The sequence below is a fragment of the Ylistrum balloti genome, unplaced genomic scaffold (assembly GCF_031769215.1).
Source record: "Ylistrum balloti isolate Yb309-2 unplaced genomic scaffold, AGI_CSIRO_Ybal_v1 Utg369992, whole genome shotgun sequence".
NCBI lineage: Eukaryota > Metazoa > Mollusca > Bivalvia > Pectinida > Pectinidae > Ylistrum > Ylistrum balloti.
In genome coordinates, this window is record NW_026782074.1 from 211,260 (window position 1) to 234,803 (window position 23,544).

Consider the following 23,544-nt stretch of genomic DNA (forward strand, 5'->3'; position numbering starts at 1 on the left):
ATCACTCCATTAGGAGGTGTACAAAGACAGACACACAGAAATAATCACTCCATTAGGAGGTGTACAAAGACAGACACACAGAAATAACCACTCCATTGGGAGGTGTACAATGACAGATACACAGAAATAACCACTCCATTAGGAGGTGTACAAAGACAGACACACAGAAATAACCACTCCATTGGGAGGTGTACAAAGACAGATACACAGAAATAACCACTACATTGGGAGGTGTACAAAGACAGACACACAGAAATAACCACTCCATTGGGAGATGTACAAAGACAGATACACAGAAATAACCACTTCATTAGGAGGTGTACAAAGACAGACACACAGAAATAACCACTCCATTGGGAGATGTACAAAGACAGATACACAGAAATAACCACTCCATTAGGAGGTGTACAAAGACAGACACACAGAAATAACCACTACATTGGGAGGTGTACAATGACAGATACACAGAAATAACCACTCCATTAGGAGGTGTACAAAGACAGATACACAGAAATACCCATTCCGTTGGGAGGTGTACATAGACAGATACACAGAAATAACCACTCCATTAGGAGGTGTACAAAGACAGACACACAGAAATAACCACTACATTGGGAGGTGTACAAAGACAGACACACAGAAATAACCACTCCATTGGGAGGTGTACAAAGACAGATACACAGAAATAACCACTCCATTGGGAGGTGTACAATGACAGATACACAGAAATAACCACTCCATTGGGAGGTGTACAAAGACAGACACACAGAAATAACCACTCCATTGGGAGGTGAACAAAGACAGATACACAGAAATTATCACTTCATTGGGAGATGTACAAAGACAGATACACAGAAATTATCACTACATTGGGAGGTGTACAAAGACAGATACACAGAAATAACCACTCCATTGGGAGGTGTACAAAGACAGATACACAGAAATAACCACTACATTGGGAGGTGTACAAAGACAGACACACAGAAATAACCTCTCCATTGGGAGATGTACAAAGACAGATACACAGAAATAACCACTCCATTGGGAGGTGTACAAAGACAGACACACAGAAATTATCACTTCATTGGGAGGTGTACAAAGACAGATACACAGAAATTATCACTACATTGGGAGGTGTACAAAGACAGATACACAGAAATAACCACTCCATTGGGAGGTGTACAAAGACAGATACACAGAAATAACCACTCCATTGGGAGGTGTACAAAATCAAGTACATATACAGAAATTAACACTTGAGAGGTTTAACAGCTTCAAAATACACATATATTACCTCTGGGAAAGTGCGCTACAAGGTATACAAATACATCATGTACATCAAAATGATACACAGACACGATCATTAGAGTGGTCTTTGCTGAAGTGGGGAGTTGTACACAGAAATGATCGCTGGGAAGGGTTACACAGAAATGATCGCTGGGGAGGGTTACACAGAAATGATTACTGAAGAGGGGTACGTAGACCTGATCATTGGGGAAGGGTACACAAAATTGATTACAAGGGTGGCATACACAAAAATGAACAGTGGGGAAGGTTACATACAAATGATCTGTGGGAAGGGTTACACAGAAATCACCATTGGGGTGGTGTTCAAGTTGATAAATGCTGAATTGTTGACTAGAGAGGTACAAATTGATAAACACAAAAGATGATATATTTCAAAGAACAATCCAGGTTTCATGGCAAGTACAATTGAATTGACACAGTAATTTCTTACATCCAATTGATCCCAAGTAATTCCTTTCAAACATTTTGACCATATTGGGATGTGATATAAATTCATCTGAATAAATCAGCAACAGGTTACAGAAGGGAGATAACTCAGAAACTAGAGACTAGGGGGGATTTTAGTCAAACATCAGAGACTAGAACAGGGAAATCTCTGAAATCAGTCACCAGATGGGAGATAACTTAGAAAATAGAGACTAGGGGGGATTTTAGTCAAACATCAGAGACTAGAACAGGGAAATCTCTGAAATCAGTCACCAGATGGGAGATAACTCAGAAACTAGAGACTAGGAAGAATGTTAGTAAAAAGTTAAAGACTAGAATGGGGAAAGCTCTGCAATCAGTCACCAGAAGGGAGGTAACTCGGAAAACTGTGACCAGAATGGAGATAACTCTAAAACCAGTGGTCAGAAGGTTGAAACTGGTGAATAATCTCAAAAGGATTTGGGTACATTAACTTTCTAGGATCAATAGCTTACAGTGTTAACAAATTAATGTCTTCAAATTCTCAAAGTATTTTTTTTGTACAAAGAGATTCAATGCTGACTGAGTTTATAAGTAAAATATAGCCAGTATATGTTCAATAATTCTACTATTAGTATGTGTTTCACTTCAGGAATTATTTTGGTTTCCTACCTGACTTTTTAGGTTATGTCACCTCTAAACTTCATTTTTAATCCAGCAAATGAGACAACCTCAGGTATGTACACTGAGTTAAAAGGGTGTTTCTACTAACTGATAATACCTATCTTAGTAACAGCTTTACATCAACATATGATGGTACAGTTTTATGATAAAATTAAACTTTGTAGTAAAAAAGTTTTCAGTGAATATTGGTCATAGCAACAATGTGAGTATCCTTGAGCAGGTAATTAATCAACATGTATTAGTGAAATCTCAACATGCTCCTTTTTATATTGAATTCAATTAATGAAATTAATGAGTTTTGAATTTCTCTTGTAAAAAGGACTATCTAAAGCAGAATGAGGATTTTTAATTTGCTGCCAGAGGATAACCACAAATGATACCACTGTAGGGATATCACTGCTAACTGTCATTAGATTTTTTTCAGTATTAAGACAAACTGTTCTTTTTTTAATTGCTCTCTTTTTTCATCTATTCCCTCATGTGCAAGCTGAGAGTACAGGTCACATTCAATGAAACCAAACCATTAACACCATCATTGGGACCGGACACAAGTGCTCTTAATAAATCGGTATGAAAATGCAGATATAATAGCTTTATAGTCACTTTTGTCCCTAATTTCATGGTCATGATATTAGTATGTAGTTTTATAACAATAAACAAACAGTAACTTTATCTAAGTTAAGCCAAATATAGCTAACTACTCTAACACCTTTTAGGTCAGGTACATGTAACTTAGAGGCAATTGTCAGTGGTCTGATATGTGAAATCAAAGTCGATGTAAAACTTTTAGGCTTTTTAAAACTGGTCTAAATAGTTAATTGATCTTAACAGTAAGATGGTCCTAGTAGTAAGGTGGTCTTTAAAGTTAGGTGGTCTTATTAATAAGGTTGTCCTAATAGTAAGGTGGTCTTATTAGTGAGGTGGTCTTATTAGTAAGGTGGTCTTAATAGTAAGGTGGTCTAAATAGTAAGGTGGTCTTATTAATAAGGTTGTCCAAATAGTAAGGTAGTCTTATTAGTTAGGTGGTCTTATTAATAAGGTGGTCTTAATAGTAAGGTGGTCTAAATAGTAAGGTGGCCTTATTAGTAAGGTGGTCTTATTAGTAAGGTTGTCCTAATAGTAAGTTGGTCTTATTAGTAAGGTGGTCTTATTAGTAAGGTTGTCCTAATAGTAAGTTGGCCTTATTAGTAAGGTGGTCTTATTAGTGAAGCATACAATACAGAGACATTTAGGGGATCATGTTACAAAGGTGGTCATACAGAATAAGATTTTTTTTTTGTATCTTTCATGGTTATATTTATGTAAGATATATTTACAAGGGTAAGGGTTTATATTGCAAGTAAACATGGAATTCTTCCTTTTTATCAATAAGTCTTATCTGCCACATTTATTTTGTAGTTATAACCATTAAAATGAAGAAGATTTGTACACAAGCAATATTACATGCTTCTGACACATGTTTAACCCTCCAAGAAGGGTTTCCATGTGGTGTCAAAAAAAAAACTTCTACAACAAAATAAAAATCCCATCAGTTCACCTAACTCCATGATGAACTGTTTGAGTTGAGCTTTGTAGATATAAAAGTTTGGAATTTCAGTAGCAACACACTGATTTATCTAACTAAAATGATACACAGCCTCCAGATATTCGTTTCAAGTTTTAACAAAAGAAACCTATTCCTTTTGATTACTAGGTCTAGTTGTATTTCCTTCAGCACAAAGTGCCACTGTCATACACCATAGATGTCCCTGACCTCGGGATCAAGTGTTCTATAATCTGTGAGCAGAGAATACTTCAGGTAAAATGTATGATATTTCTGTAAGAAACTGCATTACAAGTAAAACTATCAAGATTCTTTCTGTTACAATTTACAAACGAATATTCAGAAATTCATAAAAAAAGGATTTCAACCTTACTGAACTTACATATCGGCTGATTCACCAGTACCCAACTTGGACAGCCCCTAGTTTATAGTTTTCATTTACATCATACCAATACTTTTATTTGTAGTTTAAAACCTATATTCTAATCATCTTCTGAAGATCTGAGATAGTCATCTAGCTGTCAGCCATGTTGTATGTTTGATTAGTTCCAATACTGATAGGCACAACTTTTCAGGGACTATGCTGAATGGTACAGCAGGGAATGTATCAACAGACTGTGAATTGAAGTTTCAGAATAATACTGATAACAAAATTTCACCCTCAAAATTCATGTAGGCTATATGTTTTGATATATAAATTGATCCCAAGAGTCCTGCAAGAAGAACCATGGAACATTCCAAAAGAAATATATATCTGAACATGCCTTCCTGTTAAATCAATGTGGTACAATCTACCTTCAGAACAGTCCTTGCAATAGAGACATGAAATTTGTGTCCTGGATCATTCAAGGAAACTTATATACAAAATACAGGATTTGAGGAAGATATCTCCAGTACTTTTTGAGATGACAAACAGATCTAAACACCACAAATTACATTAGATTAGGGCAACTCTAACTGTCCATCATCTCTAGTTTGAGAGGTGCACATATATAGAAGGGCTAAAGGATTAAATCACTAGATTCCAGAACAGCTGGATTCCATTAAAATGCCTGTATCTTTTCAAAGTGTTCCATACATGAATTAGTCATCTACTCTGACAAAGGTGTACATGTAATTCACAGGTTCTGACAAAGGTGTACATGTAATTCACAGGTTCTGACAAAGGTGTACATGTAATTCACAGGTTCTGACAAAGGTGTACATGTAATTCACAGGTTCTGACAAAGGTGTACATGTAATTCACAGGTTCTGACAAAGGTGTACATGTAATTCACAGGTTCTGACAAAGGTGTACATGTAATTCACAGGTTCTGACAAAGGTGTACATGTAATCTACAAGTAAATACTATGACAAAGGTGTACATGTAATCTACAGGTAAATACTATGACAAAGGTGTACATGTAATCTACAGGGAAATACTGTGACAACAGTGTACATGTAATCTACAGGTAAATACTATGACAACCGTGTACATGTAATCTACAGGTAAATTCTCTGGCAAAGGTGTACATGTAATCTACAGGTAAATACTATGACAACAGTGTACATGTAATCTACAGGTAAATACTATGACAACAGTGTACATGTAATCTACAGGTAAATACTATGACAACCGTGTACATGTAATCTACAGGTAAATACTATGACAACCGTGTACATGTAATCTACAGGTAAATACTTTGACAACCGTGTACATGTAATCTACAGGTAAATACTATGACAAAGGTTTACCTGTAATCTACAGGTAAATACTGTGACAACAGTGTACATGTAATCTACAAGTAAATACTATGACAACAGTGTACATGTAGTTTACAGGTATATACTATGACAACAGTGTACATGTAATCTACAGGTAAATACTATGACAACAGTGTACATGTAGTTTACAGGTATATACTATGACAAAAGTGTACATGATTCTGAGCAGGTTGAACGTACCTATTATAGATATAGGTTTTCTGGCAAACCTTATTCTACCTTTGATTCCCATGTATTTACTACGACATCCAGCTGACCAAAGTCGTACAGCATATTCTATTCCAAAGAAACTAACCAAAACAATTTCCTGGAAAAAAGGCAGAAAGATGACCAAACAATTCAGTTTTACAATAAAGTTAAAGTCAATAGTATATCAGATTCATAGGGCTAAAATTCAAATGATGATAATATATGATAACTTCTGTATTACACAAGATAATAATAGATGTTAGCTTCTGTATTACACAAGATAATAACAGATGATAGCTTCTGTATTACACAAGATAATAATACATAATAGCTTCTGCATTACACAAGATAATAATAGATGTTAGCTTCTGTATTACACAAGATAATAACAGATGATAGCTTCTGTATTACACAAGATAATAATAGATGTTAGCTTCTGTATTACACAAGATAATAACAGATGATAGCTTCTGTATTACACAAGATAATAATAGATGTTAGCTTCTGTATTACACAAGATAATAACAGATGATAGCTTCTGTATTACACAAGATAATAATAGATGTTAGCTTCTGTATTACACAAGATAATAACAGATGATAGCTTCTGTATTACACAAGATAATAATAGATGTTAGCTTCTGTATTACACAAGATAATAACAGATGATAGCTTCTGTATTACACAAGATAATAACAGATGATAGCTTCTGTATTACACAAGATAATAATAGATGTTAGCTTCTGTATTACACAAGATAATAACAGATGATAGCTTCTGTATTACACATAATAATAATAACAGATGATAGCTTCTGTATTACACAAGATAATAATAGATGATAGCTTCTGTATTACACAAGATAATAATAGATGTTAGCTTCTGTGTTACACAAGATAATAATACATAATAGCTTCTGTATTACACAAGATAATAATAGATGTTAGCTTCTGTGTTACACAAGATAATAATACATAATAGCTTCTGTATTACACAAGATAATAAAAGATAACTTGTATGAGATAATAGTAGATTATTTCTGATGTATTACTAAATATACTTAATACCAGTACAACCCAAAACTCTGTTTATGTTATTGTATAAATTATGTTTTTCTTCATGAAATAAAATTATTAGAGAAATGATGTACCTACTGAGAACAACATCACTAAATGCATACATATCGTCCATTAATATTGTTTGTAAAGAGACATAATATTATACTTACCATATAGTATAGAGTTTCCATAGCAAAGCCAGAGTATTGTTCTATAGTGGATAAGACACTGAAGATAAGGCAGATGAGAACCATCATGAATCTGTAACATAGAAAATATTAATAATCTGTTATAAATATACACTCTGATTTATCATAGACCTTAGTCCCATCATATGTTATAAATATACACTCTGATTTATCATAGACCTTAGTCCCATCATAAATAGCTATCTGTTATAAATATACACTCTGATTTATCATAGACCTTAGTCCCATCATAAATAATCTGTTATAGAAATACACTCTGATTTATCATAGACCTTAGTCCCATCATAAATAATCTGTTATAAATATACACTCTGATTTATCATAGACCTTAGTCCCATCATAAATAATCTGTTATAAATATACACTCTGATTTATCATAGACCTTAGTCCCATCATAAATAATCTGTTATAGAAATACACTCTGATTTATCATAGGCCTTAGTCCCATCATATGTTATAAATATACACTCTGATTTATCATAGGCCTTAGTCCCATCATAAATAATCTGTTATAAATATACACTCTGATTTATCATAGACCTTAGTCCCATCATAAATAATCTGTTATAAATATACACTCTGATTTATCATAGACCTTAGTCCCATCATAAATAATCTGTTATAAATATACACTCTGATTGATCATAGACCTTAGTCCCATCATAAATAATCTGTTATAAATATACACTCTGATTTATCATAGACCTTAGTCCCATCATAAATAATCTGTTATAAATATACACTCTGATTTATCATAGACCTTAGTCCCATCATAAATAATCTGTTATAAATATACACTCTGATTTATCATAGACCTTAGTCCCATCATAAATAATCTGTTATAAAATACACTCTGATTTATCATAGACCTTAGTCCCATCATAAATAATCTGTTATAAATATACACTCTGATTTATCATAGACCTTAGTCCCATCATAAATAATCTGTTATAAATATACACTCTGATTTATCATAGACCTTAGTCCCATCATATGTTATAAATATACACTCTGATTTATCATAGACCTTAGTCCCATCATAAATAATCTGTTATAAATATACACTCTGATTTATCATAGACCTTAGTCCCATCATATGTTATAAATATACACTCTGATTTATCATAGACCTTAGTCCCATCATAAATAATCTGTTATAAATATACACTCTGATTTATCATAGACCTTAGTCCCATCATATGTTATAAATATACACTCTGATTTATCATAGACCTTAGTCCCATCATAAATAATCTGTTATAAATATACACTCTGATTTATCATAGACCTTAGTCCCATCATAAATAATCTGTTATAAATATACACTCTGATTTATCATAGACCTTAGTCCCATCATATGTTATAAATATACACTCTGATTTATCATAGGCCTTAGTCCCATCATAAATAATCTGTTATAAATATACACTCTGATTTATCATAGACCTTAGTCCCATCATAAATAATCTGTTATAAATATACACTCTGATTTATCATAGACCTTAATCCCATCAACTTCTTTACCAAGTTACATGTATATATTTACTTCTTGTGTTAATGACTTAACGCTCTGACAGGTGAGCAACCCAAGACAAGTCAGTAGAGAATGTGAAAAAATATTGATAATATACATATGTATGTATTCACTTTCAGAATCAGACTTTTATCTGTTGATCCTACTTACAAAGCATAGTTAAGTTATAAATGCCTATGAAAATGTATTTAGTCAAATGGGAAAACATACAGAGTAATGTTGACAAAAGTGTTTTGGGAATTTCTAAAAATAGTATAATCTTAAGCTACAGAATTAACATTTGTTTGTATAACCGTACAAATCAGCTTCATGCCAATGTTATTCTATAACAGTTATCATGGACTGGAATGAGATTGCATGTCTTGACCAAATTTCATGTAAATCATACTACAAGTACCAAAGTGCCTGGAACTGAAATGATGGCCAGACAGACGGATGAACTCAAGGACAGACAAAGACAGATAGATGGACAGTTGACAGCCAATTTCATTAATTAAAAGATAGTACAGTGACCATGTTTTATCTTTATCTTTTTCTTTACTCTGCAGATAAATATCAATTCATTGAAGAGACATCTGAAAAAGATAAATTAAAAAAAAAAAAATTCACTCTGAACAATCCAAACCCAAATAATACCAAACTTATTACAATGATTCTTTCATATTTTAATTTTGAAATAATATTAATTCATTTTAAACCCAGTATCTAATAAGTTCACTGAATTGTGTGTTATCAAAAATTATTATGAATCACTGGACAGAAATAGAATGCCAGGTGTTTTGGGAATTGGAAGGTTTTATGGACCAGAACAGAAATGATATGTATCTGTTATGGTACCAAGTCACAGCATCCATTAACCTGTGTTTGGTTTGGAGCTATAATTTGTTGTGTGTACAATGTTGATCTTATCTCTCAACCACAGGAGGTTCAGTATTCTGCCATAATTACACAAAGATAAGCCCTCCATTATCATCATTATTAAAAACAAGTTTACATGCACACTGTTCATGTGGGAAAATATCACAGAGAACACATAGGATGCTCGAAGTTAATTCCTCCACATTATCGATAGTCAGACTCCTCTATCAATGCCTTGTGTTAGACAGCTACCAATGATATAGCTTACAGCAAAAAACCCTGAATACACATAATAATAACATCAATGTTCATATTTAATTGTTGATTGTCATAAGGGACCCATATAGGCTTACATACAGAGGAACAATATGATACCATTAAATATTTCTTATCTGGAATGGAAATTTAAAAAAAAAAATCTATACGAAAAATAAAGGAAATTTCAATCCAGGAGAGTTGACGAGTCCATATAGATTCATCTTTGCTTGTATGATGAAATGATTCAGTGCATACTGAAATGAAAGACAATATCATAAAAAGTAGAATGGACAATAGACCTTGTCACTGACAGTGTCTTTAAACACAAATTTTGGTTGGATTGCCTACGATTAAGAAACACCAATACCGTGTTGACAACTACAGTATTTGTTGAAGTGAATAGTAACAGACAAGGAGAAATTGGCCCCATATGATATATCTATAGTGACAATCAATATCTACAGGACAGCACAGGACAGTTTATACTGACTGATGGATGCACAGCAAAAATCTATTAAAGCACTGCACATCTTATAAACATCCATGTCTGGTCTGAGGTGTCTGTCTGGAGCGTTCCTGTAAATGGCTTCCAACTGTGCAGCTACTTGAAAGTTCCCTGAGATGTTAAAGTGGAATTGTCCCTTCGAAAGCATCTGTACAGAACTGACCTGTCTAAGGCATCTGTACAGAACAGTCCTGTCTAAGGCATCTGTGCTGAACTGTCCTGTCTAAGGCATCTATACAGAACTGTCCTGTCTAAAGCATCTGTGCTGAACTGTTCTGTCATAGGCATCTGTACAGAACTGTCCTGTCTAAGGCATCTGTGCTGAACTGTTCTGTCATAGACATCTGTACAGAACTGTCCTGTCTAAGACATCTATACAGAACTGTCCTGTCTAAGGCATCTATACAGAACTGTCCTGTCTAAGGCATCTATACAGGACTGATCTGTCTAAGGCATCTGCACAGAACTGTCTTGTCTCAGGCATCTGTACAGAACTGTCCTGTCTAAGGCATTTGTGCTAAACTGTACTGTCTAAGGCATCCGTTATCTGCACAGAACTGTCCCGGCTAAGACATTTGTGTTGAACAGACCTGTCAAAGGCATCTGCACAGAACTGTCTTGTCTAAGGCATCTGTGCTGAACTGTTCAATCTCAGGTATCCCTGCTTAACTTTCCTATATTAGGTGAACATGTTAAAATGTCATTTTGAAGCATTCCTGTGGAAATGTCCTGTTTGGTAAAATATCACTGATGTCAGAAATCACTTTTGAAGGTCATCGTAAACATATTACAAAGTCATTGATGGCTAAACATATCTAGGATTATCAAAAATGAATTTCAAAGACAAAGGCAATTGTTTGATGGGTCATTCAGTTAGAAAATGAACATCACAAGGTCACTGATGACTTAGAATCAGAATTGTCTAAAGAGATCTGAAGGTCAATGAGTAGAAATTTGACAGTTCAAGGTCACTGACGACTTAGAATTGGAATTGTCTCATGAGGTATGAAGGTCATTGAGTAGAAAATGGACATCACATGGACAACTGATGACTAGTAAACACGTGATGGAGAAACAGATGTCAAGTGTCAGAAATAGTATTTTATCATTTAGATTCATTGCAATGTAATTTCAACCATGTTTTATTAATTCAAATTTAAGGCCTGCAACTGGACCTCATTGACTGATTTCAAATTACACAGTTCTTTCGAAATACCTTCTTTCAGCAAGTCAATGTAATCTTTCAATTGTCACTTCTTTTTTTTAGTTTTTTCTTAATAACTGAATTTTAAAAATTACAAAATGTAAATCTGAAATTATATAGTATAATCATTCTGTACTAGAAAATATTATATATCTATATTAGATATTTGTATTTTCATTTTGCCATATGTGTAAGATTTCAGCATAAGAGGCAAAGTTTAATCTGTTCTAATGATAAATGTACATTTAATAATATCTTGTGTAACACACTTCAATATTTTGTCATGCACATTAACTCTGTATGAGGCATTGATTTTTGTTAAAATCCTAGTTAGCATAGTAAATAAATCTTGAGCAAAATTAAGACTGAAATTAGCTCATAAATTTCTCTCTTAACGTTGACTTGCAGTATCATGTAACTCATTAGTAAGGAGAAAGAGAAATAAAGTATCCCAGTTTTATCTAGGAAGCCATATATTATGAATGCTGCTCTGATAACCAATTATGATACTTTCAAATGAGGTTGTGTGAGGTTACCTTTTACAAGTTTTATAGATGGTAAAGAGAGAAATTTAAGTCATGTTCTTCAAAGTGAAATGAATAAAGTAATAATGTGATTGTATCTAACATCATACTCAGTGATGATGTAGAGGATGTATCTTACATCACACTCAGTGATGATGTAGAGGATGTATCTTACAACACACTCAGTGATGATGTACAGGATGTATCTTACATCACACTCAGTGATGATGTAGAGGATGTATCTTACATCATACTCAGTGATGATGTAGAGGATGTATCTTACATCACACTCAGTGATGATGTAAAGGATGTATCTTACAACACACTCAGTGATGATGTACAGGATGTATCTTACATCACACTCAGTGATGATGTACAGGATGTATCTTACATCACACTCAGTGATGATGTAGAGGATGTATCTTACATCACACTCAGTGATGATGTAGAGGATGTATCTTACATCACACTCAGTGATGATGTAGAGGATGTATCTTACATCACACTCAGTGATGATGTAAAGGATGTATCTTACATCATACTCAGTGATGATGTAGAGGATGTATCTTACATCACACTCAGTGATGATGTAGAGGATGTATCTTACATCATACTCAGTGATGATGTAGAGGATGTATCTTACATCATACTCAGTGATGATGTAGAGGATGTATCTTACATCACACTCAGTGATGATGTAGAGGATGTATCTTACATCATACTCAGTGATGATGTAGAGGATGTATCTTACATCACACTCAGTGATGATGTACAGGATGTATCTTACATCATACTCAGTGATGTAGAGGATGTATCTTACATCATACTCAGTGATGATGTAGAGGATGTATCTTACATCATACTCAGTGATGATGTAGAGGATGTATCTTACATCATACTCAGTGATGATGTAGAGGATGTATCTTACATCACACTCAGTGATGATGTAGAGGATGTATCTTACATCATACTCAGTGATGATGTAGAGGATGTATCTTACATCATACTCAGTGATGATGTAGAGGATGTATCTTACATCACACTCAGTGATGATTTAGAGGATGTATCTTACATCACACTCAGTGATGATGTAGAGGATGTATCTTACATCAGACTCAGTGATGATGTAGAGGATGTAGCTTACATCACACTCAGTGATGATGTAGAGGATGTATCTTACATCACACTCAGTGATGATGTAGAGGATGTATCTTACATCACACTCAGTGATGATGTAGAGGATGTATCTTACATCATACTCAGTGATGATGTAGAGGATGTATCTTACATCATACTCAGTGATGATGTACAGGATGTATCTTACATCATACTCAGTGATGATGTAGAGGATGTATCTTACATCACACTCAGTGATGATGTAGAGGATGTATCTTACATCATACTCAGTGATGATGTAGAGGATGTACAGAATGGTTCTTACATCAGACTCAGTGGACTCAGTGATGATGTAAAGGATGTATCTTACATCATACTCAGTGATGATGTAGAGGATGTATCTTACATCATACTCAGTGATGATGTAGAGGATGTATCTTACATCACACTCAGTGATGATGTACAGGATGTATCTTACATCACACTCAGTGATGATGTACAGGATGTATCTTACATCATACTCAGTGATGATGTAGAGGATGTATCTTACATCACACTCAGTGATGATGTAGAGGATGTATCTTACATCATACTCAGTGATGATGTAGAGGATGTATCTTACATCAGACTCAGTGATGATGTACAGGATGTATCTTACATCACATTCAGTGATGATGTAGAGTATGTATCTTACATCACATTCAGTGATGAGATATATAAAATGAATGTTACATCACACTCTGTGATGTTATACCACATGCATTAATCAGTATCACTTTAAGGGAGGAGAAGGTGAGTTCGTTTCTATATTTAGTGTTAAGTAATATCAGATTTTAGACGTTACTCTGTTTTTACAGTAATCTTTGTAACCATACATCATGGCTAAGGTCTTTTTTCTTTTATGCAATTATTCATGAAATTCACCTAGATCTAGGCTGAGCACAATTCTTGATGGTAAAAGCTTAATTGTGAATCCAGTGATGTCTTACTGTCGTGCATACAATACATTTATACAAAAATATCCATTATCTTGGCTCTAGTGTCTTGTCTGAGGAAACTTACGCCTAGATATCACACGATATTACTGTTACACAATAGAGTACAGAAAACATTGAGAAAGGCAGATTAGTCGTATTACCACAAACAGCGCTGCTGATAAAGTGCTGATGTATCGGAAGTAAGGGTTAATGTGAAACACATCTAAAATTTTACTGAATGTTTCACTGATTAATTTCATAGCAAATATTACACTGTTTAATTTTTTAACAAATATTACACTGATTAATTTTTTAACAAATATTACACTGATTAATTTGTTAACAAATATTACACTGATTAATTTGTTTACAAATATTACACTGATTAATTTGTTAATAAATATTACACTGATCAATTTGTTTACAAATATTACACTGATCAATTTGTTAACAAATATTACACTGATTAATTTGTTTACAAATATTACACTGATTAATTTGTTTACAAATATTACACTGTTTATTTTTTTAACAAATATTACACTGATTAATTTGTTTACAAATATTACACTGATTAATTTTTTAACAAATATTACACTGAATAATTTGTTAACAAATATTACACTGATTAATTTGTTTACAAATATTACACTGATTAATTTGTTAATAAATATTACACTGATCAATTTGTTTACAAATATTACACTGATCAATTTGTTAACAAATATTACACTGATTAATTTGTTTACAAATATTACACTGATTAATTTGTTTACAAATATTACACTGTTTATTTTTTTAACAAATATTACACTGATTAATTTGTTTACAAATATTACACTGATTAATTTGTTTACAAATATTACACTGATTAATTGGTTAACAAATATTACACTGATTAATTGGTTAACAAATATTACACTGATTAATTTGTTTACAAATATTACACTGATCAATTTGTTTACAAATATTACACTGATTAATTTGTTTACAAATATTACACTGTTTAATTTTTTAACAAATATTACACTGATTAATTTGTTTACAAATATTACACTGATTAATTGGTTAACAAATATTACACTGATTAATTGGTTAACAAATATTACACTGATTAATTGTTAACAAATATTACACTGATTAATTTGTTTACAAATATTACACTGAAATTAATTTGTTACAAATATTAAACTGATTAATTGGTTAACAAATATTACACTGATTAATTTGTTTACAAATATTACACTGATTAATTGGTTAACAAATATTACACTGATTAATTGTATTAACAAATATTACACTGATTAATGCTGTGTACAAATATTACACTGGTTAATGTACAAAACACATCTGAAAATTTTACAAATATTACACTGATTAATTTGTTTACAAATATTACACTGTTTAATTTTTTAACAAATATTACACTGATTAATTTTTTAACAAATATTACACTGATTAATTTGTTTACAAATATTACACTGATTAATTTTTTAACAAATATTACACTGAATAATTTGTTAACAAATATTACACTGATTAATTTGTTTACAAATATTACACTGATTAATTTGTTAACAAATATTACACTGATTAATTTGTTTACAAATATTACACTGATTAATTTGTTTACAAATATTACACTGATTAATTTGTTAACAAATATTACACTGATTAATTTGTTTACAAATATTACACTGATCAATTTGTTTACAGATATTACACTGATCAATTTGTTTACAAATATTACACTGATCAATTTGTTAACAAATATTACACTGATTAATTTGTTTACAAATATTACACTGATTAATTTGTTTACAAATATTACACTGATTAATTGGTTAATAAATATTACACGAGCTATTATTTTGAAATATAAACATCAACTGTCTCTTACATAATATGGAAGAGTTATCAACTAAACTGTCCACCTTTGACCAGTAAATTACTTGAGATATGATCATGCACTCAAGTGACAAAATGTTTGACCTCAACCTCTTAACTGGATAACTTTCCTTGAACTGTAATCATGAGGCAAACACTTATTATAATTTTCATCAATACTGCCCCATAATGTTATAACAACATGCTGTAAGAGAGAGAATTGATAAGATGATATCATATAGGTATAAAGATATATTCATGTATGTAAAAAATATAAATTTTATAGACAGATATTACATTGAATAATTGAACACTGTGACTTAATCTAATACACAGTCACTTTAACCCTGCTCCACACACCGTCAATAAAAATAATCTTTATACAGCAGCTTTGGACTTCAAGTTGAACTTTGACCTTTGATTTGGTGATCTTGACCAAAGATCTCTCATAACCTATGGTATTTATATGTCAAGCTTGATTAGATTTTCAGTAGACTGTTCCCATTATCACTATTTTCGTGAAAGAAGTTGTCAACAGACTGACAAACTCCTATCACAAGGGTTCAAAAGATGCTGATTGATGAAAGTTATGGAGAAGTTTTATGGTTGTCATAGTGATCTCATTTAGAAATATTCTGTTTCTTTGTGCGATATGAAGCTGGATATATTTGATGGCCCTTAGTTTGTCTGTTGGTCCAGTTGTTGTATACATTGTTCTCATTTCAGAATGTGACATTACTTACTTGGATTGACCAAGGTTTACATGGCGGGTGTCGTCGATGAAGCAGAAGATGCTTACTCTTCCAGAACACTTGGTCTTATTCTACTTATACCTTTTCAGGAGACTCTGTGTAAATCTTTCTATTGTTCCTATGTTGCCCTAGTTTTATGGAATTTGAGTTGAATTATGATGCCATGTTGATATTTTCTTGATGTTTTTGACCTAACATAGTCAGGCAACAATTGATGTTGATCTGTTGTACTTCAGAATGTTACTGTTATCATCTATCTAACTTTAATTACTTGTTCTTTATGGATTCTTTCAGTCTTCGTATCTAAATATATTCCTTTAAAACCTTCTTTCCTTTATTTGTCACCTCCTTCCATTGATTACCTCCCTTTCATGCTTAATTGCTTCCATTTAATGATAATTAATTGCCTTTAAACAATCACTTAATTTTACTAATAGCCAATTTATACTGATTACTTTCTTTAATTCATGGATATCTCTTAGTGGTGACCTCATCTTAATATTACATCCTGTTATTATAACCTCCCTGTACTAATTCAAACTTTCGAAAGTTTTGGGGGAGTATGTCTTTGAAGTAAGTATATGAGGACTGGACATAGGAGAAATTGTTAAGAAAAAGACAGTACAGCTGGATTCAAATCTAATGGAAAAAAGTCAATCAAGGGAAATTAGAGGCCTTATTTTTTTGTGTAAGGACAAATAGAGCTACTTAATATTTCAAAATTGAAAGTCTGTCAAACAAAAACACTAAGTGAAACCTATGGTTGTGTAAAAGGATATAGATTTTCTTCTTAGCATAAATATACCTCGCAAAAAGGGTCAGGCTTTTTGATAGTCATTCTTAGGTTAGCATAAATATACCTCGCAAAAAGGGCCAGGCTTTTTGATAGTCAGTCTTAGGTTAGCATAAATATACCTCGCAAAAAGGGTCAGGCTCTTTGATAGTCAGTCTTAGGTTAGCATAAATATACCTCGCAAAAAGGGTCAGGCTTTTTGATAGTCAGTCTTAGGTTAGCATAAATACACCTCACAAAAAGGGCCCGGCTTTTTGATAGTCAGTCTTAGGTTAGCATAAATACACCTCACAAAAAGGGCCAGGCTTTTTGATAGTCAGTCTTAGGTTAGCATAAATACACCTCACAAAAAGGGCCAGGCTTTTGATAGTCAGTCTTAGGTTAGCATAAATATACCTCACAAAAAGGGCCAGGCTTTTTGATAGTCACTCTTAGGTTAGCATAAATATACCTTGCAAAAAGGGCCAGGCTTTTTGATAGTCAGTCTTAGGTTAATTTAAGCTGTGGCACATCAGGTGCCACAATCACAGCCATGTTGGCTGATTACTTCATCCACCAGGGAATACAGTAACATGATAGATATGGGGTTGTAATACTCTTCACCTTAACTCCTGTCAAGTAGGCTTACACATTCAACAGGAGAATGAAATATGACACTTGTCAATTCCCATGGCTCAAGGACCATTTCTGTCTCCTTTCATAGGATAACATGCAAAATCAATATGACCACTTATAATTACAGCTTGGTGACCAATTCCACAATGGCCTGGTTTAGTAATGTTAGATATAAGGCTGGCTAAAAAATTCCATCAAGAAATTAAAAGGAAAGCTGGAAATCCCTCCATTATCAGAACATAAATAAATTTCACCTCGACCACGTCACCACAAACCACAGTCTTTGATGGTCATTTGTCAACAGAGAAAGATTTAAAATGTTAAACCAACCTTCTTTTTCTAGACAAATTACCTTTGAATTGGTGGTGAAACAGTACATAGCGGTCACTCGGATTGTTGTTATAGTACCACAGTTAATAAGAATACTGTGAGAGTGGGTGGATGATACAAAATGTTGACTTTCATTTGCATTTCACAATAAAAATTATGGAAATGATACCATGAACAGTTGTCAAGACACCCTTCCAGAGAGCACAAAGTAGAAGAAAAACTGTAGGAACATATTGTAAAACAAGTATTAAAAACACTAATGGACATGACAGAAAGAGATTCCCAAGACTAAATTTAAAAAAAAAAAGCAAAATTTGCATGAATTCAAATCTTGCTTAAGCAAACAAAAATATCATGTATAAGCCATTTATCCTAAATGGCTAACCACTGTTTTGTTACAAATTACATCATTCAATTCAATTTCAAAAAACAGATCAAACAAATACAATTAGCTGGCATGAAGAGCTGACTGTGTTAGTTGGGTTTTGCATTTTTTCATTTTCATGCTGGATCTTACAGAATGTTCAATGTATCTTCATTTCATTGGTGTTCATACCATGTAGCCAATTCACAGGAAGACCTTAACCAGATTAGGTTTCTACTTTTGCCTGACAGCCAAGCCCCATCCCCCACAACGATGGGCATTACACTACAACCACCTGCAATTGTTACTGGTTGTAATTTCTTCTTTTCATTACAAAGTTTGATTGCTTTTCCATTACAGGTCCATGTTTTCAAAAACCAAATCAAACAGTCACTATAAAGACCAATAAGTATTGTGCTAACACGTATATGTTCCCACCTGATTGTATAGCCTGGCAAATTGTTTTTACATTACTGAAAACCCCTGATGTGAGCGGATGTCTGTCCGACTTTCTCCAACAGTAAATCACACAGAGAACAGCTATTATACAGTCTAATAGAACTACCAGATTGGTCCTTTATATGTTTAGCATGATACAGGTCCTTTTTGCCTCTGCCTTTAACAGTCTACGCTAGAAGTATATGTATTACCAGAATCACGGTTGTGAAATAAAAAGGAAAATACACATTCCTATTGAGTGCCCCAACTAGGAATTGAACCTGGGTCTCCTTTGTGATAATCTACCAGCTTTGATACCAGCTGAGCCAAGGAAGCATGCTCTATCTCTGTCATCTGGGTGACAGAGACTGTATTTAACACTACATACATGTACAAATGTTATGGGGTATAGGAAATACCCTGCCAATGCTTAGGTTGGAACTAGTGTCCACCCCTTGGTCTCTTACTAGAAACTCTACCACTTAACTAGCGGGAAATTCCTAGTAGCCAAGCCTAGTAACTCTCAACTTCTACACTACTTCCTCCTTCACAAAGTCTTTGATCCTTAAGACAACAAGCCATGTTCACTATCTCAATCTTCCATAGCTTCTACCTTGGAGTGTTCAATAGCACCAGATCTGTTACTGTTTGTAAAAACTGGGAAAACATGTATTCCTGACACATGTCCCAACCAGGAATCAAACACGAGTCTCCAGCAAGATAATCCCAGGTCTGCCACTTAGTATTTACAAACCACTTTGACCTATTCCTTTTACAGTAGGAAGGAGTAATGAGAAATAGCCTGCCACCACTGGGATTTGAACTAGCAACCCTTCAGTCTCTAGCTGGACACTCTCCAACTCAACTAAATAGAAATTCCCACCAAAACCAGATTTCCAAAATATCAATCTGAGGCCCCAAGTTGGGTACAAATGTTAAAGAACAGGGAAAATGCAAATGTTCATTCCTGTGGAGTGCCCTGATCAGGATTCTGAGCCAAAGAAGCATGCTTTGTCAAATGAGTGACAGAGACAGTATTAAACATTATATACAAGTCATACTGTTCCTTTTATAGTTATTCATACATTGTGTGCCTTGAGAAACCAGACGTATATAATCATCAATTTGTAAATGATAGATCAACATTGTTTATCCCCAATGTAAAAGAACAATAACAATTAGTCCTTGGTGACCCAAAATCCACTGCAATGCCAACTTGAAGCTTGCTCTGCCAGCTGTCAGTAGCATTAAAAACTGTATGGTAAAAAGAAAAATCAATCCCAAAAATCAGATTATCATTTGTGACCTAGATCATGATAATCTGACCTCTATCACTTAAAAGATAGTTTTCAGTCGTCTATCTATTACACATTTTTTAATTGATGATAAACATGGGTACAATATGACAAAAATATGCTTCAAACTAATATTATGTCATTTCAAAAACAGCATTTTTTGGTTTCAATTTTAAACTTTTAAAAAATCACCATTTTTTAAAACATTTTTAGTACTGCTCCTCCCTAAGTGTTATTTGATCTCATCATGTATACAAATAACATTCACATTAACATTAATGATAGATACTATCAGAATTTTTTCTGTCCTCACCAATGATATCTGTTATACAGATCACACTGTGACCTAATACTGTAACCACACACCCTGTCTGTCCTCACCCCTGATATCTGTTATACAGATCACACTGTGACCTAATACTGTAACCACACACCCTGTCTGTCCTCCTTACCACTGATATCTGTTATACAGATCACACTGTGTCCTAATACTGTCACCACACATCCTATCTGTCCTTACACCTGATATCTGTTATACATATCACACTGTGTCCTAATACTGTAACCACACATCCTATCTGTCCTTACACCTGATATCTGTTATACAGATCACACTGTGTCCTAATACTGTCACCACACATCCTATCTGTCCTTACCACTGATATCTGTTATACAGATCACACTGTGACCTAATACTGTCACCACACATCCTATCTGTCCTTACCACTGATATCTGTTATACAGATCACACTGTGTCCTAATACTGTCACCACACATCCTATCTGTCCTTACACCTGATATCTGTTATACAGATCACACTGTGTCCTAATACTGTCACCACACATCCTATCTGTCCTTACCACTGATATCTGTTATACAGATCACACTGTGTCCTAATACTGTCACCACACATCCTATCTGTCCTTACACCTGATATCTGTTATACAGATCACACTGTGTCCTAATACTGTCACCACACATCCTATCTGTCCTTACACCTGATATCTGTTATACAGATCACACTGTGTCCTAATACTGTCACCACACATCCTGTCTGTCCTCACCACTGATATCTGTTATACAGATCACACTGTGACCTAATACTGTAACCACACACCCTGTCTGTCCTCACCACTGATATCTGTTATACAGATCACACTGTGACCTAACGCTGTAACCACACACCCTGTCTGTCCTCACCACTGATATCTGTTATACAGATCACACTGTGACCTATATCAAGGCATCTTTATACAGAAAGTTTTTAATTTTGTGACACATGTTAAAGCATGTAAATTAGATCTTTAACAGAAGAATCAAGGATGGTACAGCTTACCTAGTAATAAACAGGATGGTATTAAATAGAGGGAAACAGGAATGTATCTCTAACTCATGACAAATAGGATCATCAAATAAGATATGTATACATATTGGCGATAAAATCATCAAATGGACCAGGTGTGTAGGAACAATCCATTTGATGTTCTGGAAAAAAACGTTTTACATCTCCAGTCAAACAAATTTCAAATTATTAAATTCATTTCAATGAATAAAATATTCTGTTATTTCCAAATAAATATTGTTGTTTTATAGATACTTACACAGTAAAATGGTAGATGAAACATTTCCAGCCAGTGGGTCTCTCCAGGAAGTTATATAGCTGTGCCTGCACACTACTTCTGGCATGTCTGGACAGTGGAATAGTTGTCCTTATGTCTCCTTTCTCATAAGTCTGATATGTTGTCTTAGGGTCTAAGAAGGTGGCATTGTAATTAGGTATAGTTGATGCCTGGGAATCTGTGTAAGTATTGGGAACGGTGTAGGAATTACTAACACTCTTGTTTTTACTGCCACGAAATATTCCTGTGCGCATTTCCACTTTTGGAATAAAACACTTTCTTGTCTCATCTCCTTCGCTTGGATCCATATCTAGGCTTGAATGTATGTCTTGACCTTTATCCTTGTTGATCTTCACGTCATTGTTTTTCAACTAGTGTTTCCAACTAGAGCTGCAAAAAAGAGAAAAATCAACATTTTATACACATAGGCAAAATATTCTTAAGAAGTTTTAAGTAGTTTTCACACTTGATTCCATTTTAATTCAACCTTTAAATTCTGTCTATCAGTGCAAAATTTAACTAGTATACACAATATTATACTTCATGTACAGGGAAAATAAACCAATGTCCCACAAATATATCATAATGTCAACACAGACAAGATATATCACAATGTCAACACACGTAGACAAAATATATCACAATGTCAACACACATAGCCAAAATATATCACAATGTCAACACACATAGACAAAATATATCACAATTTCAACACACATAGACAAAATATATCACAATGTCAACACACATAGACAAAATATATCACAATGTCAGCACACATAGACAAAATATATCACAATGTCAACACACATAGACAAAATATATCACAATGTCAACACACATAGACAAAATATATCACAATGTCAACACACATAGACAAAATATATCACAACTTATAGACAAAATATATCACAATGTCAACAAACATAGACAAAATATATCACAATGTCAGCACACATAGACAAAATATATCACAATGTCAACACACATAGACAAAATGTATCACAATGTCAACACACATAGACAAAATATATCACAATTTCAACACTTATAGACAAAATATATCACAATGTCAACAAACATAGACAAAATATATCACAATGTCAGCACACATAGACAAAATATATCACAATGTCAACACACATAGACAAAATATATCACAATGTCAACACACATAGACAAAATATATCACAATGTCAACACACATAGACAAAATATATCACAATTTCAACACTTATAGACAAAATATATCACAATGTCAACAAACATAGACAAAATATATCACAATGTCAACACACATAGACAAAATATATCA

The 23,544-nt window shown here is 33.4% G+C and overlaps 1 protein-coding gene across 1 annotated transcript in view; it reads right to left on the reverse strand.

Moving 5' to 3' along the window:
* LOC132547981 (potassium voltage-gated channel subfamily KQT member 1-like) overlaps nucleotides 1-22,537 on the reverse strand; it is a 38,308-nt gene extending 15,771 nt beyond the window's left edge. The window contains exons 1-3 of the mRNA XM_060211797.1: nucleotides 22,212-22,537; nucleotides 7,122-7,212; nucleotides 5,886-6,012 (exon numbers count right to left, since the gene is read on the reverse strand). Coding sequence (XP_060067780.1) covers nucleotides 5,886-6,012; nucleotides 7,122-7,212; nucleotides 22,212-22,537 — 544 coding nt within the window. The remainder of the gene's footprint in view (nucleotides 1-5,885; nucleotides 6,013-7,121; nucleotides 7,213-22,211) is intronic.
* Between the last annotated feature and the right edge of the window lie 1,007 nt (nucleotides 22,538-23,544).